Source organism: Protopterus annectens, chromosome 2.part1, assembly GCF_019279795.1.
Source record: "Protopterus annectens isolate FY-2018-M chromosome 2.part1, PAN1.0, whole genome shotgun sequence".
NCBI lineage: Eukaryota > Metazoa > Chordata > Ceratodontiformes > Protopteridae > Protopterus > Protopterus annectens.
Window position 1 is genome coordinate 1,620,273,773 of NC_056729.1, and position 25,270 is coordinate 1,620,299,042.

A 25,270-nucleotide genomic window follows, 5' to 3' on the forward strand; every position below is an offset into this window, starting at 1 on the left:
ATTGATTCTTATAGTTATCTTGCAATATTTTATATGCTGTACTAATTATTCCTTTTTAATGGCAGCTTCTGTTCTAGATTTTACTAAAAACTCTGCCTGCACTGGCCTTTCATTTAGGGACACCCCTATTTATTTTTCTCTGCCTATACTCTGATATCAGTCCTTGATAGGGAAGGCAGCTTCTAACCTGCAGTCCAAATAAATTCTTGGCATCTTCCCATTCTGTCATCTTTCCCTCTCTTGTTATTTGTTCTCAATATCTTGGCTCATTTGTCAGTTTACTCCAATAAATTTGAACTCCCTCTTGCCTATTGTCTCTATCCCTAATTGCAGTCATCCCTATTGGCACAATCTCCTTTCTCCATTCCCGTGTTGGCTTAGTTTGTAGGATACTTTCTGCTGTTTTATAGATATAATATTCTTTATGATTATTGTTGTTCTCATTGAAGGCCTGCATCCAAAATCCCAGTCTCTGCTTGTGTCTTGAACTCCCCCGCATTTCATCATCATCCCTTTCCACTTTGAATTATAGTTTTCTGCTTGTGCTATGTACAGGAGCCTAAACTGTGTAGCTCTGAAATACCCAGATACCTGGTGCCAGAGCCATGGGCTCAAGCTTAATGCCAAGAAATGTATAGTTATCCCCTTTGGAAAAAAAACATGTACCCATGAATTACCATGTAGGTGGCAGTACACTAAACATCAAAAGTGTGATGAGAGACTTAGGGACACAGGTGGACAGTAGTCTCACTTTCGATAACCACATCGCCACAACAGTCAGGACATCCTTCTGTGTGGCACACCTCATCACTAAGGGCTTTTCATCCAGAAAAAAGGAGGTCATTGTCCCACTGTACTCATCCCTTATTAGACCCATTATAGAGTATAATGCCTCATTTGGTATGTACCTCACAAGACATCTGCAACAGCTGGAAAGGCCACAGAAATACCTCACTAAAAGAATCACAGGCCTAAAGCAGATGCCATATGCTGACCATCTAAAAAAACTCCAGCTATACTCTGTGACATATCGTCTACTCAGAGGCGATCTCTGCTTAACATACAAGGCCATGTCAAACCTGAGCTGTTGGACATGCTCCACTTAAAGAAATCCCAATCCCTCAGAGCCACACGCTCCAGGGATCTAAACCTTGTCATCACAATGAACAAAACATGCTGGAGGGATGGGTTCCTGACCCAGAGACTCCCCATACTCTGGAATAGACTGCCCATACATGTCAAGCAGAACGCCTCTTTGGCCCTCTTCAAAAGGATCCTTGATGATTGGATGGGAGATAGGAAATTCACCCCAGAGATCATGTCAGTCGCCCTGCTAGACAGGGGCCCAGAGAAGTAAATATTGTGGGAAGAAATATCCAGGGAATTGTTTTGGCTAGGCTTGTATAGGCCCTAGGGCCGATAGCCTGGTACCAACCTATGAACCATTCAAATCTGGTAATCCCATTCCACTCTGTTCTATTTGAAGAATCAGCTTATCTGACTTGACTCTTGCTGTCTTCCCCTCCCAGACAAAGTCCTTCAGCTCTTTATTAATTGCTATCTACAACTTCTTCTCTGGTTAATGAAAATATGCCTGACTGTGTACAAGACTAATGGGACTAAAAACATTTTAACTGCTTGCATCTTACTATCCATATCCATATCCATATAATAAAGCTTCCATTTTCTCAGTTTTTTGGATTACCTTTTGCTTAGTCTCTTCCTGCACATCCCTAGCTACCACACCAGAATCACTTTTAATCCATACTCTTAAATACTTTATTTTATCATGCCCCCATAAATATGGATATTGCTGAACCAATTCATATGTCGGTACATAGTTTACCGCTATTGCCTTTGTTTTAGCATCATTAATTTTGTATCCCGAAAAGATGTGAAACTGTCTCACAATGTTCCACAATATTGTAATGTATCTTTCTGGTTTCGTCAGGTCGAAAAAATATAATCTGCAAATAGAGCCTACTTTCCTTGACTACCATACCAATTATATCCTTAAATTTCTGAGTCCCTTATTTTCTTTGCCGATGGTACTAAATATAATCTAAATAACAAAGGGGGAAGAGGGCACCCCCTGCCTGGTTCCTCTGCTCAAGCAGAAATTATCAGAGAGGACCCCATCCACTTTAATTTTTGCCTCTGATCCCTCATATATCCTCCTAATCAATTTTATAATTTTTTTTCAGAAAATACAAATGCTTCCATTGCCCTGCTCATAAAGTCCCAGCTTACTTTGTGAAATGCTTTCTCTGCATCAAGACCCGTGAACAACAATGGTATTTTCATACATTCTGCTTCCCTCTGGATCATCATTGTTCTGTTAATGTTGTCAAATGTTTGCCTCTCCTCCACCAAACCACACTGATCCATATCTATCAATTTTCTCATTACTTTTGCCGTTCTTTTAGCAGTTATAGACACAAACACTTCATAATCATGCTTTAGTACTGAAATGGGCCTGTATGAAGCTGGACCTAATGGATCTTTACCCTCTTTAGGTATTAAAGCTACCACTGCTTTCAAATCTTTTTTTTTTTCATTTTAATAAAGTTTAAAGTACCTTCTGTTCTTCCAGCTGCATCAGCATATGATTTTCTAGATTGCATCCCACCCATAACTGCACGCCATTTAATACACTACTCTTTTCTTTCAGCCCAATTCACTGTCCGTTCTGAATACCTTTTCCATCACATCTTACCAAGAAATCTCAACTCTTCTCCAGGATCACCTTTGTTTAATAAGCCAGTCAGTTTTCTACCAGCAAAGCTACAGAAGCAATTTCAGTTATAACTTCTTGAAAACCCTGAGGCCTAAAGTCAGTTAGATGGTATTTGTACTATCCACTCACTTTTCAACAGTTTTCTGGGCAACTGACTGAACCATACTGCTATCACGAACAGAATAACCATCTTCTCTCTCTCCTCTCTCTCTCTCCATTACTGCACGACTTCTCCTAGCTGTCAGAAATAGAAGCAGGAAGTGCAGCAGCATTAATCTTCCTCCTTACAATGAAAAGAATAGGGGAAGTTCCCCAATGTCCAGGCCAAATTTCCCCTAGCAGTATAAACACCACCTCAGGTCTCCACTGAAAAGAGGCCACTAGTCTAGTTGGACCAACCTGATCAACAAAGAATAAATAAAAAAATATAATAATTAAAAAATAGGAGGAGCAATGCTCAGGAAGAGAAAAACTCACTCATCATTCTTAATAAGCAACTCAAGGTGCTCATCATGTCTTCCACGGCCAAATTTGAGGTAAAACTAGCCTTCCAGGTCAAGGACAGGCAAGCTTTCTTCAACTATATGTGCAACCTCAAAGGTAATATACAGCAACACACTAAATTAATTGTGAATGTTGCCACCTATATTGAATCAGAAAATGTAGTAAATGTGCTAGCCAAAAATATAGCTCTAATCCCCCCCCCCCAAAAAAAAAATATCCCGTTAGGAAAAGCCCTCAGCAGTAACTCCCCCACTATTACTAGGGAACATGTCCTCAAGTTATTCCCCAAGGCTATCACCACTGCATTGCTAGGCCCTGATTATATCCAAAGATGCCTTCTTAACAGCATGCAACACAAACTAATCAAACCAAAAGAATCATTGTTGAGCCAAAGCCTCCAAGCAGGTCTTATGCTGAGCAAGTGTAGTTATCAAAAATGATTATCCTGCTGCACAAGGGCAGGCCATCTGCAGACCTGAAAAACTGTTAGCCCATAAGTCTCACCAAGTCTGTTATGGAAAAAATAATCATGGATATGTTACATGAAGACATAAGAAACCTTCAAGCATTGAATTCAACTTAGTTTGGGTTTGTCAAGGGCAGGTCATGCCTACTCAGTCTGACAAACTTCTTCCCGAAGGTCAAAAAAACGATAAACGAGGGAAAAATGGCACATATTGCCTACCTTGATTTGGTCAAGGAATTTGACACAATACCCCACTCAGGCATTGTATACAGGCTCACTAAATTATAGTATAAACCCCTGCATCACCTGCTGGATAGCCAGCTGACTCACAGATAAGACTCAAGAAGTTAAAACAGAGGAGTCTATCTTCATAAAATGCTAGTCAGTAGTGGATTGCCTAAGGGCTCAGTGCTGGGGCGACTCCTGTTTGGCATCTACTTCACTGAAGTCGAGGCTAATGTCAAAAGTCTGCGGCTGACCAAGTTGGCAGATGGTTGCAAATTAGGTGCAGTCTTTGAATCCCCCCAAGACAATATCCCCCAAGGAGGCATGACACAGACTAATAATTGGTGCCAGAATCACAATCTAAACGTCCGTTCTAAGAAGTGCATAATGGTAGCTTTCAGAAAGGTGTCCACTCCTGCAAATTGCTATATTGATAATACACCCCTAAGAGTAGACCTAGTAGTCAGGGATTTGGAAATGCATGTAGACAGTGACTTGATCTTTGAACATCATGTGTCCACTGTATTGAGAAAATCATTTTATTTCACACAACTTATAAGCAAGGATATGACATCTAGGTCCAAAGATGTCATTGTTCTGTTGTACTCTGCCCTCATAAGACCAGTCATTGAGTACAGTGCTCCCTTCAGTATGTACATAACCAGGCATATGCAACAACTGGAGCTAACACAGAGGTTCCTCACAAAAAGATTATATGGTGTAGAAAACAAGTCCTGTGTGGACTACCTCAAAGCCGTGTCCTTATACTCTGTCTCCTACAGGTTGCTAAGAGGCAAGCTATGCCTGGCATACGTTTCCTCTAATCCAGCATTATAATGGATCTATTGCACATCTGCAAAACAAATGGCAAAGAAAATGTCTGATCTAGAGAACTAAACTTCATCTGCAACATAAATAAGAGATATGGGGGGGATAGGTATGTGTCTCAGAGTCTGTCCTTTCTCTGGATCAGGCTTCTCATCTATGTGAAGTAGACCTGCACTTATTCAAGAAAAACTCAAGTGAAGCTTGGAGCAGTGGATGCAGAACCATAGATATACTCCTGGTATGGCACCTTTATCTGTGTTAAAACGAGGAAGTTTGTAAATGCTCAACCACTCGTGCTTAAGCGATATATATATATATATATATATATATATATATATATATATATATATATATATATATATATATATATATATCCTCCCCCAACACCTATGTGACCAGTACTGTTCTAATACTGTGTAGCATTGCTAAGCTTAAAATGGCCTCTTAGGGTCATTAGCCTAGTATTTTACTGTGATACTGTTCTATTATGATACTGTGTATGCATGCTTGAATTTCTACTGCTGTGTAGAACAGTATTAGATCCACAGTATCCTGTTCATTTATGATACTCCAGTTACACACACACACACACACACACACACACACACACACTTGAAAGGTAATCTTATTTTATATATGCAGTTTATACTTTGTTGTATTAGTTTCATACACATGTTCGTGGAAATCATTTTCTGGACAACAGTTGTAATTGTAGTCTTTTTAACCAGACTGTGAATGTTATTGTAGAAATATGAAGTATATGGTGTTTATGAAGTAACTTTTATCTCTTTTTTGCAGCCCTATGATCACTCACAGAAAGTTGCCAAGTACTGCTATGCTGACAAGGTGAGTCTGATGAAGACAAACGGGGGATTTCTTAGCTTAATGAAAGCAGTAAAATCCTGGTGCATCACAAAAGTGGGGCAGGTTGCTACACTGAACTGACACATAGAGGGGTAGGTTCCTACTATATCCGTGAATACATAATTCTGAGGGATAGCCTGCCAAACCTTAGAGTGGCCATAGCCCTGCATATGAAGGGATGTGGTTAGCATGCAAGGATACTGACTCTGCAGGAAGTGCTTTATTACGTCAAAATAATAAGGCTAAAAGACTGATTTTCATTAAAACTTGGTTTTAACATTAATATTATGTTCCCTGAGATGGTCATAGGATCATAGGAGATTAGTAGGCTATCGACCCGAAGTTCATTTTAAGCCTAGCCGCTTCATCCCAATGTAATAGGTTCATAGGTTCATAGGTTAGTACTAAGCTAACTGCCCTTGCGAGCCATTTTAAGCCTAGCCAATTATCCCTTGTGAGATTCAAACCCTGCACCTTGTGTTTGTAAGGCAAACACGTTAACCATTAGGCCACCCTCCCAACCCAAAGAAATGCTAGTCAGTACCCAAAATTGCATTTAGTGATAACTGCCCAAGTCCAGGAGGGTTGTTGGCTCAATCCCCGGTAAGAATTTGCTCTTGAACAGAGGTGCCCTGTTTCATATGAATTGGTAGCCTGTTCCATAGATGCTGCACTCGCTGGGAGATAAATATGTCCCTCCAGCATGTCATAATTAAATCACAAGTGATATTTAGGTCCCTGGAATGGGTAGCCCTAGTCCCATTTAATTTACGGATATACAGCAAGTTTATTAGGTTTGGGGCTTGGATTGCTGTGTAGGCCAATCATAAGTCTCCCCTAAGAAGTCTGTATGATATGGAGTATAGTGACAGGGACTTAGTTGGTCTGTGTAAAGCACATGCTGGAGCCCCTTGATTTTCTTTGTTAGAAACCTCTGATGTCTGTCTAATTCCTGCAGGTGCTTAGTATGGTGCATGCCAAATGGAGCATTATACTCAGTTATGGCCGGATAAAAGCCGAGTATAGGGGGATTATAACTTCTTTTGCTCTCAGGATAATGACTTTACTAATGAAGTGTGGTACATAGAAATCTTTCCTTACTACAGTAGACACATGGTGGCCGAAGTTAAGGCTGCAGTCAACTTGTGATCCCAGGTCCCTTGCCACTTCATGGGCTCTTAGGGTATTGTTGTTGATTCGATAGTGTGAGGAGACATTGTTTGTGCCGAAGGGAATGATGATGATGCATTTCTTCAAATTCAGTTTGAGACCATGATTAATACACCAGTTGCTGGTCTGTGCGAGACCCTCCTGTAGTATACTGACATTTGGGGATTCAGTGATTGCACCTACCTTTCGGTCATCTGCAAATTTGGTCTGCTACAACCCCTTAGTTTAGACCTGAACGTCTGAGAAGTATATACCAAACAGTAGGGGATCCAGCACTGACCACCATGGCAGCTGTCTGGTAACAGGTCTGCTGGTTGATGTGGAGTCACTCACTATGAGTGTGTGTCCAGTTTGTGAGTGAGTTGGCAACCCATCTTACAACAATGGCTTTACATTCAGTTTGCTAAGTTTATTGCTAATACCATTGCTAATACCTGAATGTGGGATTGTGTGATTTATACACAAAAGCAAGATGTAAATACATACAAGAGAAAACATGAAGAAACAATTATACTTACTTAAGCAAGTAAATCAGTTAAATGTAATCAAATACAGGCAAAGTTTTCACAGCCAAATTTGCTGTGGACTCTATATATTGTTTCTTTTTGCACATATTCCTGGATGTTAGTCTTAGATCCTTTTCATCATTTGTTGAGTACATGTGTTGACATTATTGGTGAATTTTCTTCTATGGATCTATGCATTATCACTTTAGTTTCCATTATTTACTTCTTGTAACCATATATGTTATGACTTAATGTTAATTATCTTAGCTGACCTTTTATTTTGCTTACTTTAGATAATTTATAGTTACTGTCATTATTTTTTGATATTTATTAAGTTAAAATGGTATTTTAGTTTAATGATTTTCTTATTGTGATCAGTGTGGTATTCTGTTCTTACATGTTTTCAACATTTTGTATATGGACCACCACAAAAAATGACTTTTTCCTAGCTGGACATTCCTGGACAATAAATATCATGTATAAATAAATGCAGTTCTGAGGATCAGCATGAAATGGAAGAAGTCTTCTTTCACTAAAGTCCTTCTTCAGGGAAGAACTGGACACGCTGTATTGTATGCTGTTTCTGTCTGCTGAAAGGGCCCAGTATGTCATGATTTTAGCCTCTTGGATGAGGATAGGGTCCAAGCCTTGATTCTTTAGCTTCTGGTCTTCATAGCGGCTATGATATTCATGGCTACATTTGTGTGACTAAACAGTGTTGCAAAATATTCATAGGTAAGTACTAGGCTAACTGCCCATGTGGGATACTTTAAGCCAAGACAATTTCCCTTTCTGTGCTTGAAATAACTATCCCATTTGATTATAGATTTGCCTTATCCATACCATAGTTGATAATTATATTTTATCCCTAATGAGAATACCTGGCATTGTACCATAGATAACTTGAGAGTACTCATGCATAGGATAAAGTATTTAAGAGCTTTCTCTGTCCATTAGTAGTACAGGGGGCAGTCCTAGGGTACAGCTTCTGTTTCCCATCCATAGATCTAAGTTTTGGTTGAATATAGACAGGGATGAACTTTATTTTATGTTCATGGGAAGTCTCTTCCGAAGCAGCAGTATCTTCTGTGAGATATACATGTCCTGCCCAGTCATTTGGTTGATGCTGCAGAAAAGGTTTATATTCCTATCCCAAATATTTTTAATGCCATTTGACTTGTTGATGTGCAGTAAAGCCATCAGTAATGTGTCGGAGGATGCCTTGCCTAAGTATACGCATAGGACCAGTATGCATGCTGGCCATGTGTTTAGGGGTCTAATGAAAAGTCGACTGTTACGTATTAGTAGGTTAAATATGAATGATGATAGATGTAGTGAGCCGATGGTTGATATGATAGTGGACTTTAAACAAAGGGCATATGAGCTTGATTCCCTGGTGAAGTCAAAATTGGAAGGTATAGATGAAAGAGTAGGTAGAGCTAAACCTTTTTTCTCCGATAGGATGGTGAATACACAAGTTACTGTAGGGAATGGTAAATCTGAACGGCTACACTATTTGACTACATATAATAAAAGGACTAGAGATGTCTGAAATATTATCCTTAGAAATTGGAAGTTATTGTCAGCTGTACTTGAAATCAGGGATATTATAGGTGACAGGCCAAATTTCTCATATAGAAATAGTAAGAATTTGAACTAACGTTTATGCTATACGTATTTACAAGTTGTAGAAAGTAAGTGTAGTAATAAATACAGACTTTCCCATGTTTTAACTCTGTATGCTTCCCTGATATTCTTACAGATCCAAAATTTGTGCATCCTATAACTGGAAAGGTATATCATTTTAAAGTGTTTGCTACATGCAACACTAATAGTATAGTTTACCTTGCTACTTGCATGAAATGTACATCTTTTTATATAGGGAAAACAACACGTAAACTTAAAGAGCGTATTGTTGAACATAAGTCGGATGTTAGAAGAGTAGGCACTAATGCTCTTGCAAAGCATATTGGTGAAATGGGTGACGAACATATTTTTAAGTTTAGGGTGACAAATGTTGTCCCAAAAAACAGAAGAGGGGCTGACAATAAAAATATGCTAGAAATGAATGAGTACAAGTCGATAGTAATGCTTTAAGCAGATGCTAAACCTGGAATTAATACGGCTGTAAACCTAAAACATGTTCTGAAAAAGAAGCAGATGATTTTATGGAAATGAACTTGTTTACATATGTTTAAATGTATCTTTAGATATGTTCTATGTGGATGTTTTTATACCCGTTAACTTTTGGGGAGTTGTATTTTTATGCATCGTTTAAAATGTTTTGAGTTTTAGAAAAACTTTTGATAGCTGGCTGTGTCATATGATGCAATTAAGCTTCTTTATAAAAGGAAGTGTTTTGTTCTGTTTGTTCACACTGAGGAAGGACGCATGTCTGAAAGCTTTGTGTTTTATTAAAGAAGTTTTGTTGTATTGAAGTTGCTATCAAGTGTTTCCTCACACTGGAAATTTTCTGTGTTTTTCTGTGTCTGATATTGGTGCGACTGTGAAGGTTTACCACTGTGCTGGTCCCTACTTTGCTGTACTCGGAGGATGTCTTGTATGCCAGACGCAGGTCACCTCTTAGCAGTCTGTAGGATATCAAGTATAGTAACAGGGCTTTGAGTCGGTCCATGTAGGACATGTTATTTAGGCTTTGTATCCTTTTAGTAAAGTATCCCTGTCGACATTCCAGTTGTTGATTGTGTCTGGGCAGATACATGCCAAAGGAGCATTATATTCAATGACTGATCTAATGAGAGCTGAGTAAAGGGGACAGTGATATCCCTTGGTTTAGACACAGTCCCTTTATTTATTTTGATCAAAAGTTAGGTCACTGTCTACAGTTCTCGACTGGGTCAACTCTTAGGGGTTTATTGTCAGTGTTGTAGTTCCCTGGGGTAGATGACTTCCCAAAGGATACAGTAATGATCGTAACTTGCAGTCATCTGCAAACATAGTCATCCAGAACACTTTGGTTTTGGCTTTTATTTCAGAAAAGTAAGAGTCCATACTGGTGCTGGAGAGTCACAATTTACCCTTGCATTCTAAAAGTATTATTTTGTGTGTACATGTGCATCTGCACGTGCACACGTGTATGTGTGCACGTAAAAAAATTCTGGTCAACTTTTATTTACTCTTGACAAGGCTGCTCTGAAAGGCACTGGACTACATTTGAGGTGGGTGAATTCCTGAAGAGCCAATGATTATAATTCTGTTCTGTAACTGGTCAGTATGAAGCTTGCATGGGTGTAGCCTTACTGCTATTACTAAGGGCAACCATGCACATTTAGAGTATAAATTTAAGGCAATTGACTTTGGTATTTTAATGGGTATCAGTGGATACAGACAAACCTCATATGGCTGGTTCTGTTGCGTATTCAGATATTGATGGTAGTATATGGGAGTTAGAATCTAGATCTCTGTGTCACTAAGTAAGTCACTTAGTGGGGAATTTCAGGTCTGTGTATGGCAACTGTAGTTTGATGGCTTTTATTTAAAAATTTAGTGTGGGTGAATACAGCTTCAACTGCATGCTTTCTTCTGAGAAGACATAAAGGTGAATCCTTTAAATTATGCAGGTTTTATTATTTTGCACATAAAATGACATGATTGAGTATGGTGACATCATCATGAAGAGCAAACAGTTTTTTTACTAGTTTCAGGCAATACTGGACAGAGATTCAGAAATTAATTTTTAATATTAATTTAAATTATAACTAACTTATATGAGAATATGTTGTCTACAGTTAACAGAACTGTAGAAAAGTTAACATCTGAGATTACAGTATTTCAAAAAGTTGGAAAAAATCAGGATTATGGAGAAAACTGCAGAATTGCTTGCTATGTAGATCAGATGGAAGAAATAGCAAGTGCATTACAGGGTCTATTCTAAAAATGTGTATTGTGTATTGTGTACGTTTACTGCTCATCAGTAAAAGTAAAAATTCCCAAATAGTGCTTATATAAATACTTTAAGGTAAAATGCCAAAGAACCTGTTTTTTGACTGAAATATAAGAATGTAGATGCAGTTTGTCTACATTATAACAGAATGTCATATAAATTGTAACTTTCTGATCTTTCAGGAGCTTATTAATAAAGCAATCAATGCTGCTGTTTCGGTACGGAGAGACTGGGACCTAAAGCCCCTCAGAGATCGAGCAGAGATCTTCCTGAAAGCAGCAGATTTGATTTCTGGACCAAGGAGAGCAGAGGTGTTAGCCAAAACAATGATTGGCCAGGTAAGACTAAAAAAGGGTTTTAATCCATGTTTCATTGTTTTGCTGAATTGATTTAATCTAAAATATTTGAAGGCCGAAGGTAAAGCATCATGAGTAAACAGTCATTCAGTAAGTGGTGTGGAAACTTGAGAAACCAAACAGTCCAGGATCATCTAGCTTCCTTACACTGAATTTTGATAACTTGGGTATAATAAATTATTCCTTTGATATTGGATAAGCTACTTTGTATGTGAAAAATATATTAAAATAAATAAAATTAATTAAAGCAGCATCACTTAAATGTAAAATAAGAACCAGCCATAAAATAATTAGTAGTTATTTAATTGAGAAGGACTTAACACTGCCTGCTTTAGTCTAGGCTTCAAAGAAAAGGCTTCCTTGTAACCAGTCAAAGCTACGATTCACATGGGTTTGAGCAACAATAGAGTACCAAAGCCCTTATTAGACGATTACTAATTGTTTATGATTACTGCTTGTATTATAAATATTTGATCTTGTTTATTTCAGTACTTTTTGAAGACTAAGATGAAGCTTAAATGTTTGTTCAGGTATATTTGCCTGAGCTCTGCTGACCTGCCTTCTTTTTTAGTATTTTGTGGACAAATTTATTGAGACACAGCTTTTCTTTGCATGATTTTACATTCAATGGATGGATGTTGTCCTTCATTGCATACTAGATAAAGTCTAGCAGAAAGAGACTTCTACATAACCACCATTCTTTTCTGGCTGGTTTGCAGAAATAATAACAGAGGTACAGTCGACAGAACTAGGTTTAATTTATAACATATATACCTGCATGTTGCATTTATGCATGTTAGTGTAATGGACTTTTTAAATGAGGGTTATAAAAGTAATTAAAGAATGATTCAGTGCTGGGTATGAGGCATTTGGGTTGAAAATCAACACTTGCAAATCAGACGGTGTGATTCTTTCCCAGGAAAGAGTGTATTGCACTTTCCAATTAAATTTCAGGCTTCTGTCTGAGTTCATGGCATTCAGGGTTTTGTTTACAAATAAGGATAAAGGAAATTGGTAGATTAAGTAGGGGATTCATGTGTGCCTTCATTGAAGGTTGGGCATCGGGCTGGCACCTCGGCACAGTAAAAATCGACTGCCAATCATTAGCGGACTGGAGTTCCGCTGTGGTGACCCCTAACCGGGAAGAGCTGAAAGAAGAAGAAGAACAACTAGAGAATTCAGGCAGCTTGTCAGTACTGCAGGTGCTCTACTAGGCTGGGGTGGAAAAGACAGATCTGAGTCAATGATGGAATCTGCCAGTTTGCCAGTCTGTGTCCCCATCCTGATTTGTGCTGATGAGCTTTGGGTGGTGACTGCCAAGATGAGATCATGGGTGCAGGCAGCAGAAATGAAGCTTTATTTCTCAGGGTATCTAGGTTTATTTTTCCTGATTAAAGTAATGAGCTCAGCAATCTAGGAGGACCTCAGAATTACAGAACTTGCTCTTCTGTGTTGAGAACAGTCACCTCCCAAATGAGGTATACAAGGCACAGAGGCCACAGGTAAACATATGACAGAGAACGGATTATACATCTCAGTTTTCCTTGGAGTAAGTGGGGATCCCACAAAATGAGCTGGAGACTGAACTTAGCTTAGCTTGTCATTACTACAACCCTCTTTATTTATATATTTATTTATTTATGATCAGTCGTCAATACTGAGCATCATTATTCCCTTCAAAGGTATTTGGATAGTTTAACCAATTGGAAAGCATCAAATAATATGAACTTTAATAATGATAAAAGTATATGTGTGCCATATTGGGTAAAGATCCCTCTTATACTTAGGTTTTAAATAATCAAATTTGTTTTTGCAAAAATGTGGTTATGGACTTGGGTATCCTAGTGGACTCTTCCTTTAAATTTGATGCAGTTATCAAACACACTACTAGGAAATGTTATAGTCATATTAAGAACATTTTGCACTGCATCCCAAACAGAGATAGAAGAGTTTTGGTTAGGTTATACATCATCAGTATTTGTCCTCTAATCAGAGTCTCATATCTGAAGACACTTGAACATATTCAAAAACTTGTACCAGACAGACAACAGGGATTAGACAGTTGCCATATAACAAGAGATGTGACTGTCTTCCCCTTTATTCTGTTGTATGTAACCTTTAAGAGGGGATTTAGTCTTGATCCAAAAATATTTGCATGATAGTGTGTTGGCAGCTATATTAGGTATTGAATTTATTAATCATAACACCTATACTAGGAACAGTAATTTTTTGTCAGCTCACCCAAAGTCTATGGAATTCTTTGCCACTACATATGAGATGGGGTCTATGTTTAGCAATTGAACGGAGCATTCATCAAAAGGCCATCATCACATATAGACCACCGAAACTTCCTTCCCTCGAAAGACTAAATAATCATAAATAAGTTCATTGAACAATCCCTTGAGCCTTCACTTTTCAGTTTCTACATCTGTTAAAAGATTCCCCTCTTACTTAGATGAAGAGTTTTTTTATTCTAATTCAGATACGGAGGATTTGGACTGTGTTCCCTTTTATCCTACTCCACTCTTTGTGAGAGTGAATCAAAAGATAGCCTCTCCTTAGACTCCCCATGAGGAAATTTCTTTTGAGAATAAACCTTCAAAAATGAAGGAATATTTTAAATGGGAGAATATGAAAGTTTCAGAATCTCAGATGACATATTATGAATTATTGGGTATGGATTTCCCCTATACCAGTAGCCATTCCCCACTTACAGGAGTGTTGGATGATGCATTTGCTTCTGCCTCTGTTTCCTCTTATTCCCAAACCCTTGTCCGTAAGAAACTTGACAGATTTTACAGGGTGTCTGACATACATAAATTCTTTTACATAAACCATGTTTCAAACCCTGCTGATGTTCTTCGTGTTTCACTGTTGCAGTCATCACAATTGGGTTATCCCTGCCAGGGTAGCCCTCAGCCGACCAAAATACCAGAGTCTTAGTATTTCTGCGTTGGTTGCTGTCGCTTGAAGACTGACGTCAGGTCATCAGTAGTATAAAGTAAGGTAGCCGAAGCCATTACATCAGTCTTTCTTGCTGTGGAGACCGAAGCAGAAGCAGTTCATACGAGTGCTGGTCGGCCACTACCTGAGTTTTCGTCTACCAAATTGCAGTTGAATTCTTCTAAAGCTAAGTACCCCATAGGGGATCCTTTTTTCTTGCACTAACCAATGTCAGAAAAAGTTAATAATTGTCTTACCTATGGAAAGCAAATATCACACCGAGACTTCCACTCTTATTGCATCATTTGTTTAGGCCCAGACCACTACGTCCCCCATTGTAGCTTCTGTGCTTTGTTCAATGCCAGAACTATGTGTCGTCAGGCCCTTATTGTAGCCAGATATTTTCATTCACAGTCCTCTAATTCCGATATGGCTTCGGTAAGCCATCCGACAGCAGATCTTCGGAAAAAACGTAAAGATAAAGGCAGAAAAAGACTGCACAGGTCTAAACCTACCGATGATGCTTCCTTTAAGCTAGTCATCAGTTCTCCGGTACTCAGTGAGGCGCTTTTGCAGCCCCTGATGTCTGATTTAGTTGATTCACAGGCCGCTACCAAGACCCTTTCAGAGTCTGGTATGCCGCAAAACTCTTCTTCGACTAAGGATACTGCGGTCGTCTCTAACTTGAATGGGTCCGGAGCCACTGAGCAGGCACCGGTTTCCGAGGAGGTCCTTCACGCTACCGAATCTCGACACAAACTGTCTTCTTTCGCGACTACTGTTCTTTCAAAAACTGCCGTGTTTCTAAGGCCCAGGGTGCGAACCACACCCAAGAAACCGATGACCCACTTTCAGGCGCCTGCTACCTTCCCTCGGTCTCAAATGCTTAAAATGGCGGAAGACCTTATCATGCTGATCAGGGTAAGCCAAAATACCCCCTCCAAAAGGAAAAGAGATCTGTCCCCTGTAGTTTTGTCTGAACAAGAGTCACATGAATCTGATGCATCTGAGTATGAAGCCATGCAACCCCTCTCCACTTATGAGGATTCTGATGCAGAGGATTCCATTCCTTCAGCCGCTCCCCCAGAGGATTTTTCCTTTGGGGAAACCCTGCATACTTTAAGGGAGCATTTTCAATGGGAGAGTCAGGGCTACCCTCATTCTAAAAAGAAACTTAGGGAATTCCTACATCTTCCACAACACAGACCCTTGGCCATCCCCCCAGTCCTGGATGTTGTGGAGGATGTTTTCCTCAAATCCAGCTTGACTCCTGATGCCCTGCCTCCTGCTCCCAGAAAACCAGACAGGTACTATAGAGTCCCTGACTCACAGAAATGTCTTTTTAGAAATCCAACAGCTGACCCTGAGGTAATTTCTCAAGGGCCAAAAGGGATTAAAGCAACTTCTGCTAAGAATCCCTCCCCCACAGACAGGGATTCCCAAGCATTGGACAGATGGGGTAAAAAGTATACACCTCAGCTACTCTTGCTATAATGGCATTAAATTGTCAGTTACATATGCTGAAATTTCAGCAACATACCTTGAAGCTCCTTAAACAAAAAATGTCTTCCTTTCCTGCTTGGGCAGAATCTAAAGATTTACAAGAGTTAATGCATTCTGCAAGTCAAGTAACTAAACACACCTTGCACTGTGGTTTTGACACCCTAGAAACTTCTTGCAGGGCAGCAGTCACTGGATCTGTCATTAGAAGACATGCATGGCTTAAGGAACAACCCCTGCCAGACCATGTCAAATCTAAATTGTTGGATGCCCCCTTGCAGAAAGATAACTTATTTGGCACTAAGGCAGAAGAGGTATTAAAACAAAATCTATGCAAACAGTTAAGGATTTCTTGCAGGTCCAGCCACCAAGGTTCAGCAGGCATTGTCCCTCCAAACACTGGTCCTTTCTTGCTCCTAGTAAACTGGCTCAGCCTAGGCCCTGTGGAAACAGACCCCCCAGACAGCAGCCCTAGGGAATGCAGAGATCAAAGCAGTGGACTACCTCCACTTCAAAACCAGGAAGTTCTAAGCCACCCCTTATGGTAAGAACTCACAATGACTCACCTCCGCCACCCCCCTTCCTCTGCCCACCTTCACTTACCCCTAGGAGGAAAACTCTCCTTTCACTCAAGCACCTGGCACACCATTACCAAGGACCACTGAGTTCTGAACGTTGTGTCTCAGGGATACAAATTTTCCTTCCACACCCTTCCAACCCTAAAAGGGTTCCCAGATCTACCACCAAATCAGTAGGCAGAGGCACAAAAGCAAATCCTTTCCCTGCTCTCTGAGGGCAGTAGAGCACATTCCTTCAGAACAGATAGGCCAAGGCTTCTACTCCAAACTTTTTCTGGTGCCCAAAAAAGAGGGCACCTGGCGCCCATCCTCACCTTCCTGGTGATCCCAAAATTCAAAATGCTCACCCTCCAGCAACTGCTACCCATGCTCTCCAAGGACGCTTGGCTAGCCACCCTATATCTAAAAGAGGCTTAACTCCACATTCCTATCAGGGAATCATGCAGGAAATATCTCCGCTTCAGGGCAGGATCTCACCACTTTCAGTTCTCTGCACTTCCCTTTGGCTTATCTACTGCTCTCAGAGTTTTCACAAAATGTCTGACTCCGGCCATTGCCTATTGCAGACAAAGAAATATTCAAATTTACCCATACTTAGACGACTGCCTTATTCAGGCAGACAGCCAGGAAAAGCTGCTGAAGCACCTGGCCTTTGTAAAGACCCTACTAACCTCCCTAGGGTACACAGTCAGTGAAAAGAAATCCAAACAGTTGTCCACCCAAAGGATAATCTTCCTGGGAGCAAGTCTGGACACAGCATCCCAGATGGCATACCTTACACCAGAGAAACAAATTTTCCTGATAGCCTACTTTTCTCAACTAGACTTTAGACCCCAGTTATCTGCAAGCTCTGGGGTTCATGGTATCTTGCATACTACTCATTCCATATGCCAGACTGCATATGAGGAAACTTCAGTGGTACCTAAAGAGCCTTTGGTGTCAACACTCTCAAGACCTGGAAACTATTCTACCTATAATTCCTTGCCTCAGAATGGATTTTTTTTGGTGGGCAATGGCATGCTCCCACAGCAAGGGACTACCCTTCTCCCCACCCCCCGCCACCCAGACCCTCACCACCGATGCATCTGACTACGCTTGGGGTGCACACCTGGATGGCAAGTGCATACAGGGCCAATGGAGCCCACAGCAAATCCCTCTGCACATCAATCAAAAAGACATGATGGCTGTGTAGCACGCCTTGATAGCTTTCAAACCTCTTCTCTCTCCAGGGGTTCTCCTGATCAAAACAGACAACACCACTGTGATATGGTACACCAACAAGCAGAGTGGGACTCACTCCTACCCTCTTAATGCAGGTTGGCCATGACCCTTTGGCACACAGCCTCTTCCATGCAACTACACCTGTTAGCACAATTCCTGCCAGGCTCTCTCAACTCTCTGGCAGACCAATTAAACAGAAATCTTCTGGACCCACATGAGTGACAACTCAACAGAAGTGCCTTCACCCTAATAACACAAAAATGGGGAACCCCGAAGGTCGACCTCTTTGCCTCCCACACTAACCATCAGCTCAACAAATTCTGCACCAGGAAGCATCACTGCATGGCTTGGAAAGTGGATGCCCTATACTTCCCCTGGGTCAGTCTGTCGGTGTATGCCTTCCCTCCCCTGCTTCTCACCCCCAGGGTACTGCTCAAAATAAGGGGGGAAAACCAAGGACCATTCATATAGCTCCAGACTGTCCCCAACAACACTGGTACCCCTTGCTGTGCAGCCTGTCCCCGTTGCCTCCATGGCATCTTCCTCAGATTCCAAACCTCCGGACCCAGAGGGAAGGGGAATGCATGCATCCCCAATTGCAGACACTCAATTTGCCAGCTTGGCTTATTCCCTAAACCAGAGCCAATATGCCATCCTCAGTAAACAGGTTCTGGATGTTATCTGTGAGTCCAGATGTCCTAGCACGAGAAAGTCCTATGCAGATAAATGGAAAAGGTTCTGCATCTGGATCCAGGCTAAGGGAGCCAATATGCTCATTTTCCCACTGAGCAGCCCCTTTACTCACACCCTTTGATCAAACAGTTCCTCAGAGGGGCTAGCAACATGAGCCCCCCCAGAAGGGCACCAACACCAGCTTGGGACCTTAACTTTGTCTTGAAAAACTCACCCTGCCCCCTTTCAAAACAGCTTCTTCTGCAGAGCTAAAATTTCTCTCCTGGAAGACAGCATTCCTTCTGGTCATCACTTCAGCCAGAAGAGTCTCTGAGCTGCAAGCACTCATGGCTGCGGAACCCGTCATCATCTTCCATCCAGACAGGGTATCCCTCAGAACTAACCCATCCTTTATGCCCAAGGTGGTGTCCAGTGTGGCTCTCAACCAATCCATTCATTTGCCCATCTTTTTTGCTAATCCCCAGAACAAGGGGGAAAGGATTCTTCACTCTCTAGATCTGCACAGACAGCTCAGGTTCTGTCTGGACAGGACTAAATCCTTCAGAAAGTCTGGTCAATTGCTGGTTAGCTTTGCTGCAGGGGCAGAAGGGAAAGTCATCTCCAAGCAAACCATTTCCAAATGGATAGCACACTGCATCCATTTCTGCTACATACAGCATGGAAAGACTCCCCCCTGGGGGGGGGGTCAGGACACACTCCACCAGAGCAGCCTCCAGCTCTGCGTCTTTCCTCAGAGGAGTCCCCACCATGGACATCCTGGAGGCTGCCACCTGGACATCTGTTCACACTTTTACCAAGCATTACCACCTGCCTCTCTTCTCCAAATCCAGGGCAGGGTTTGCCTCTGCATCTTGCAGGGCATCCTAGCCACTACCTAGTTTCCTTGACTGCCTCCACCCATTTCCTCAGCTTTGGGAATCTACCTAAATGTGATGACTGCAACAGTGAAACATGAAGAACATAGTACAGTTGTGTACACTTACCATAAATGTAGATGTCTGAGTGTATTTACTGTTGCAGTCCTGGTTTCCCTCCCTCCATCCCCCTTTTATTCTCTTTCTGCTTTTATTACCATTCTTCCTTGTTGTTCTCCTTTCCTTACAAGGGACATATTGGTATTTATTTTCCACTGGTGGGGTTCTTCCACCAGAACCTGGCCTCCTACTTTGGGGGCTCCTGACAGGTTAGGGCACAAAAAACTGATGTAATGGCGTCACCTGCCTTACTTTATACAACTGATGACCTGACGTCAGTCTTTAAGCGACAGCAACCGATGCAGAAATACTAAGTCTGTGGTATTCAGGCTGGTCAAGGGCTACCCTGGCAGAGATAACCCAAATGTGATGACTGCAATGGTGAATACACTCGAACATCTACATTTATGGTAAGTGTACACAACTGTACTTTTCCATTGATGACAGAGCTTCTAAGGCTTTTTCTGCTTCAGTCCCTGTCCCAAATGGCAGCGATAGTTCCTATGATAGATTTGGAAATAAGGTCTGTACATTCTCCACTCTGTTTTTTAATGCTATTAATTGCACATGTCCAAGTGTATCTGTTCTGTTTTTGCTAACATACAGTAGATGTTAGGTTCATTTCCTAGCTCTGACACTAAACCTTCCGTGTTAGAATTCTAACTCTGCTTCACAGGTCACGAAGTTTAATTTTTAATATGATTATTCTGCAGTAGATGCTGTGTACAGGGCTGCTGCTATATGTACAGTAATGTGTAGGCATGCATGAATCGGATTACGGAAATTTCCTGATGGTGTTAAAACTCAGGTGCTTAATGCCCTTCTTGACAGAGGTATTTGGTTTGTCAGTTCTTCAGCAGAAGTATTAAAGAAACTGGAAGAAAGGGGTAAGTAGGTGTAAGGAGTCAAGCCACTGTTTTTGTCTCCTGTTCTTAGATATCAAAGGAATTATCTGTTTTCTTCTTCTCCTTCTTCTATTCCTTCTGTTCAAAAGTCCTTTAAAGCCCCCCCTCCCCTCCCTCTTGCAAATGCAAGGTAGTCAGTAGGTAGATTCAAAAAGGAAAGCATATGGATCCAAAGGTCCCTCCTTTCAAGAGAAAACTCAGTGACTACTTACGCCTCTTCTTTCCTTTCACCACCTCACATTGTCCGTTTTTCCCAAATTGCAGGTAGTTTTTTCCTACTGCCTTCATTTCTGAAAAGATAATACTAAATGCTTGTCTTCTAAAAATAGTGAGAGATGGTTTCAGACTTCAGTAGGCATCCCTTCTACCTCAAAGATGGATCCCTCAACCATGAAAAAAATCAAATCCATCTGTTTCCTCATGTCCGCCACCCACCAAAATATAAAATGCATCTATTTTGACAAGTTCTGTCATATTTGTTGCCCCACGGTATAATAAAGCCAGTGCCTCCATTCCAAAGGGACAATATTTTTGATTCCACAATTTTTCTGATTATCAGAAAGGCAGGTGCATGGACACCCATTTTGGATCTTTCAGAGTTGAATACCTTTATTTTGGTTCCAAAATTCTATATTCACTTTGCAAATTCCCTTTCTCTTTGTTTCCCAAGGCTTTTCTAGTAATCTTGGACTTAAAAGCACTTGCCTAACTCAACACACAAAATGCACAGGACTTTCCTAAGATTCTTTGCCTTAAGATTGCACTTTCAATATACATCATTGCTGTTTGGTCTTTCCAGTCATCCAAGCATTTTCTCAAAGTGCTTGCCTCAGTCATTGCCTTTAGCAGATTTCAGACCATCCATTTTTATATGATAGCATCTTCTTATTTCCATTAGCCCAAGACACCTTAGTTGCTGTTCAGTTCACCATATATCTTTTTAGCAGTCAAGGGTTCAATTTAAATCTGAAAACATTTAGTTTAATCCCCTGTCACAAGTCAGTATTTCTAGGTTACCTGCTAGACATTGCACATCTTCTTCAAGACAGGTTCTGCTGTTCAGTTTCATCAAGAAGGAAATGTGTTATGTTAAGCGCTTATGTTCTTGCTAAATCCAGGCTTCCTATGTTCTGTTCTGTCAGTCACAACAGACACTTCAGACTTTGCATAGCAGGCTGTGTCCAAGGGCATCAAGGCTAAGGACATGTGGGAGTCTCATTTCAGGAACCTGCCTGCAGATCTCAGTGATGTGATGACTCTAATTAAAGTATCAAAGCTTTATGTCAGCTGTGGGTCCCAGCACCCTTGTTAATGAGAATAGACAATACCACAGTCATGTGGTATATAAACAAACAAGGAGGAATCATATAAGACCTCCTGTGCGGACTAGCCATGATTGCCTGGTAACTGGCAATACAGAATAACCTCAGTCTGCAAGCCACATATATTCTGTTAGAACAGAACACAATAGCAGGCACATTGAGCAGATCCGGATTCGACCAACATGAGTGCATGCAACACCCATAGGTCTTCCAGGGCAGTGCCCATCTACAGGGAACTCCTAAAGTAGATTTGCATGCTTCCTTTCTCAATATACAACTATAAACCAGTTCTGTTCCAGGACACATAGCTTAAAGGCCTGGATTTTCTTTTGCATGGATGTAAATGTCCCTCTGTGCCTTCCTTCCTTTCCTCTGATATCAGAGTTCTTCTAAAGATCAAGACAGGTTTGCCAGTGATGCTTCTCTTAACTCCAACAACATTGTTTCTCCCTTGTCATGCATCTGGCCAAAGGCAGTTATCAAAACGTTCCATAGAGATTGGATTGTCCTTCACAGGTTAAGGTAGCCTTAATCGACCCCCTTAATCGGAATCTGCACTTAACAGTTTGGATGATAGAATTTTGATCCCATTTACATACCCTTTTATCTTAGGATATGCAGCAGGTATTAAACGAGGCTATGGCACCTGCTAGTAGTAAATTATACTTAGCAAAATGGAAAAGATGTTCTAACTGATGCCATAAAAGAGAATAAAACCCATCCCACATGGGGGCTTCTCTATTTTTTTAGTACCTGTGTGAATTGCTCAATTCTGCCATAGGGTACATTTACAGAAAGCTACATCTTTTGGACATTTTGGCTTGCCTGCCATTGATTCCATCCTAAGGAGCTAGGGGACATTATTTACTAACCTTTCCAGAGATTACCAGTCACTGGAAACCTGAAAATTGCTCCTTGGAAGCCAGTTTGGGATTAATGTTACTGCTTTCTCTCCTGGTGAGAGAAAGAGCAGAGACATTGATTTTTACTGGTCTGTGTTTGGGCAGTGTGCATGGGACTTCACTGACTGGTCTGGATGCAGTTTTGGTGAGACCCCTTTCAGGGACATTTTGCAACATGTCTTTCTGTTGCATTTAGCTGTTGTAGGTTCTATCCAGGGTGGCTACTAAGAGGAAACTATAGCAGGTGTACTGAGTCAAGCAGCATGTGGCTTAATACTGCTTTTCAGGAAGCAGCTTGGGATTAGTGTTACTGTTTTGCTTCTCATGAGAGGAGGAGCAAAAGATCTTTAGTTCCTAGCTGTGTACAGCTGTGTTGAGACCAGCTTTATCTTCACTTCCAGGGTGATAGCACTTCTCTAGTATAAACAACTCCAAACCACATGGACAGTAATCAACTTGAAACCTCATATGCACTACTCTTTTTAACCCACATTAGTAAGCACATGGAACTAAGGATGTTATGTGGTCCAATCTCGCCTACATTCGTACCCGTGGGTTCAGAACCGAACCTCATCTCCGACTCGGCCATACTCTAGCTTGAAGTCTTTCAATTGGTTGGGCTAAGAAGGTATCCCATGCTGCACTGCTACCTTTCCCCAGATCTCGTTTGCCGCTCGTATAGCTCGGACGTGGTGTCGCTCTTGGCTGTGGATAAGTATTACTTTTGCTTTATTGACAGTTTTTTGCTTCAAAAATAAAAAGCTATTTTCATAGCTGTGTTGTGTTGTGTGTGTGTACTGATCTAACCCTTGGTAAAAAAATTGTTTTCTGGTATTATTGTGTTTTGTGGTGTCCCGCTAACTGTTTCCCCTACGGGGTAGGCCCGTTTCAGTTAGAGGACCTAGTCCGCCCCTTCTTCTGTGTTTCTTGTTAGTTTAGTAGGTACCTATCCATCAGGCTAGGACCTTTTAAATTAGAGGACCTAGTCTTTCCTTGTGTTTCCTGTGGAGACCGATTAAGTTAGAGGTCTTGTGTATTTGTCTGCTGTAGTTTTGCTTAGTTCCCGCGTTATATATATTAACGGTTGACTGTTATGAACGGTTGTTTTTTTCTTTCACCATGTCTAAGGATACGAAAGAGCATAAGCCCTCGGGCTTTAAGAAGTGCTCTAAATATGGTTATAAGATGTCTATCACTGATGGACACTCTGTCTGTGTTTACTGTCTGAGGGCTATCCACCTCCAGGAATCTTGTGCTTTTTGCCATGCATTTAGCCTGCGTGTTCTTCAGGAGAGGAAGAACAAACTAATTTTGAAAGGACTTTTGAAACCCTCCTTCGAGGAGGATTTGGGAAGGGCTTCTAGCTTTAAGTCCTCTCCCTCTAAGGCTAAAACTTCTAAGGCAAAAAAGAATTCTCCAGCTCCATCTGTATCCTTGGAGCCTCCGGAGAAAGTAGTGAAATCTTCTGTGGCATCCTCGGCTCCACTGTCCTCTGAGCCGCAGGAAGTTAGTATATTGACCGAAGCTGCTTTGGCTCCAAGTCCCTTGGAGCCGATTATGGAGGTGCTAGTTCGGAGCTGGTCTCCAAATTTTAGGCCGGTCTCTCCTCCTGGTAGGTCTCCTTCAGAGAGGAGGTCTAGATCTCCTTCCCTACCTTCTAGGTCCTCCAGGACTCTTTCAGATGTGGATGTAGATAGAGTGGTGCAGAGACTTCTTCAGTCACCGGTTCTGGCAAAATTGTTTTCGGCTCCAGCCCAGTCGGCTCCAGAGCCTGTCACCCAACCAGTGTTGGTACTTCCTCCTCTGATCGAATCTCAGTTTTCGGAGCTGGAGTGGTTGGCACCGTCAGATGTCCCTAGGTTGGCTCCGATGGCCCATTCTGGCTTATTGGCTCTGGCTTCAGCTCTGACCCTGTCGGCTCCTTCCATGGGGTCCACGACTCATGGTTCCTCGATCGGGCCTGAGGGGGAGGCCTCAGGTCACTTTTCGGCTCCTAGCCTCTCTCGGTGCTTCGGCTTGGGGAAGCCTGACCCCTGCATTGGCTTTGTACCTTGTCCCTTCTGCTCCAAGGTCTTCCATGGTTGGTCAATCTTCGGAGCCGGGGGGGACCAGCTTTCGAGGCCATGTGAAGTGCACTGGCCAGGTCCTCAGTGACATCATTCAGCACTGACACTCTGTCCCCTCCAGCTGCGGTGCGGGTCTCTGATCGCCCTCTATCTTTCGACAACGGAGAACCAAGGCCTCAGGATATCCCCATGAGTGGTCCCCTTATTTCTGAGGGCCCCTCAGTGTTTTTGCCTGAGTAGCCACCCAGAAAAAGAACGTGCAAGAGGAAGCACATTGACTCCCAAGATGAGTCGCTCACGTCAGACACCGACCTCGAGGAATCGGAGGGGTCCCCCAAGTCATCCTCTGAGGATGTCTCTTTCTCTGACATCGTGGAAATTATGAAGCAGTGGGGTGACTGACCCTCCAAAGCTCCCTCCGAGGCGGAGTCGGTGTTCCTGAAGGCCTTTGCAGCTCAGCCTTCCATCTCCTCGGTGTCTCCACCCTTTGACGAGCTTTTAGATCTGGTTTGTCAAAAGGTGAGGGAAACCCCTGACTCTGTGGAACCAGTCCCCAGGAAACTCAACAAATTCTTGTCCGCCCCCTATGACAAAGAGTTTCTATCC

General features: G+C 41.6%; 1 protein-coding gene across 2 annotated transcripts in view; it reads left to right on the forward strand.

The window, feature by feature from the left end:
• Positions 1 to 25,270, forward strand: part of ALDH4A1 (aldehyde dehydrogenase 4 family member A1) — a 677,659-nt gene that overhangs the window by 209,500 nt on the left and 442,889 nt on the right. For both annotated transcript variants that reach the window (XM_044063053.1, XM_044063052.1), the window contains exons 4-5: positions 5,559 to 5,606; positions 11,387 to 11,542. In XM_044063053.1, the coding sequence (XP_043918988.1) occupies positions 5,559 to 5,606; positions 11,387 to 11,542 (204 nt within the window). The remainder of the gene's footprint in view (positions 1 to 5,558; positions 5,607 to 11,386; positions 11,543 to 25,270) is intronic.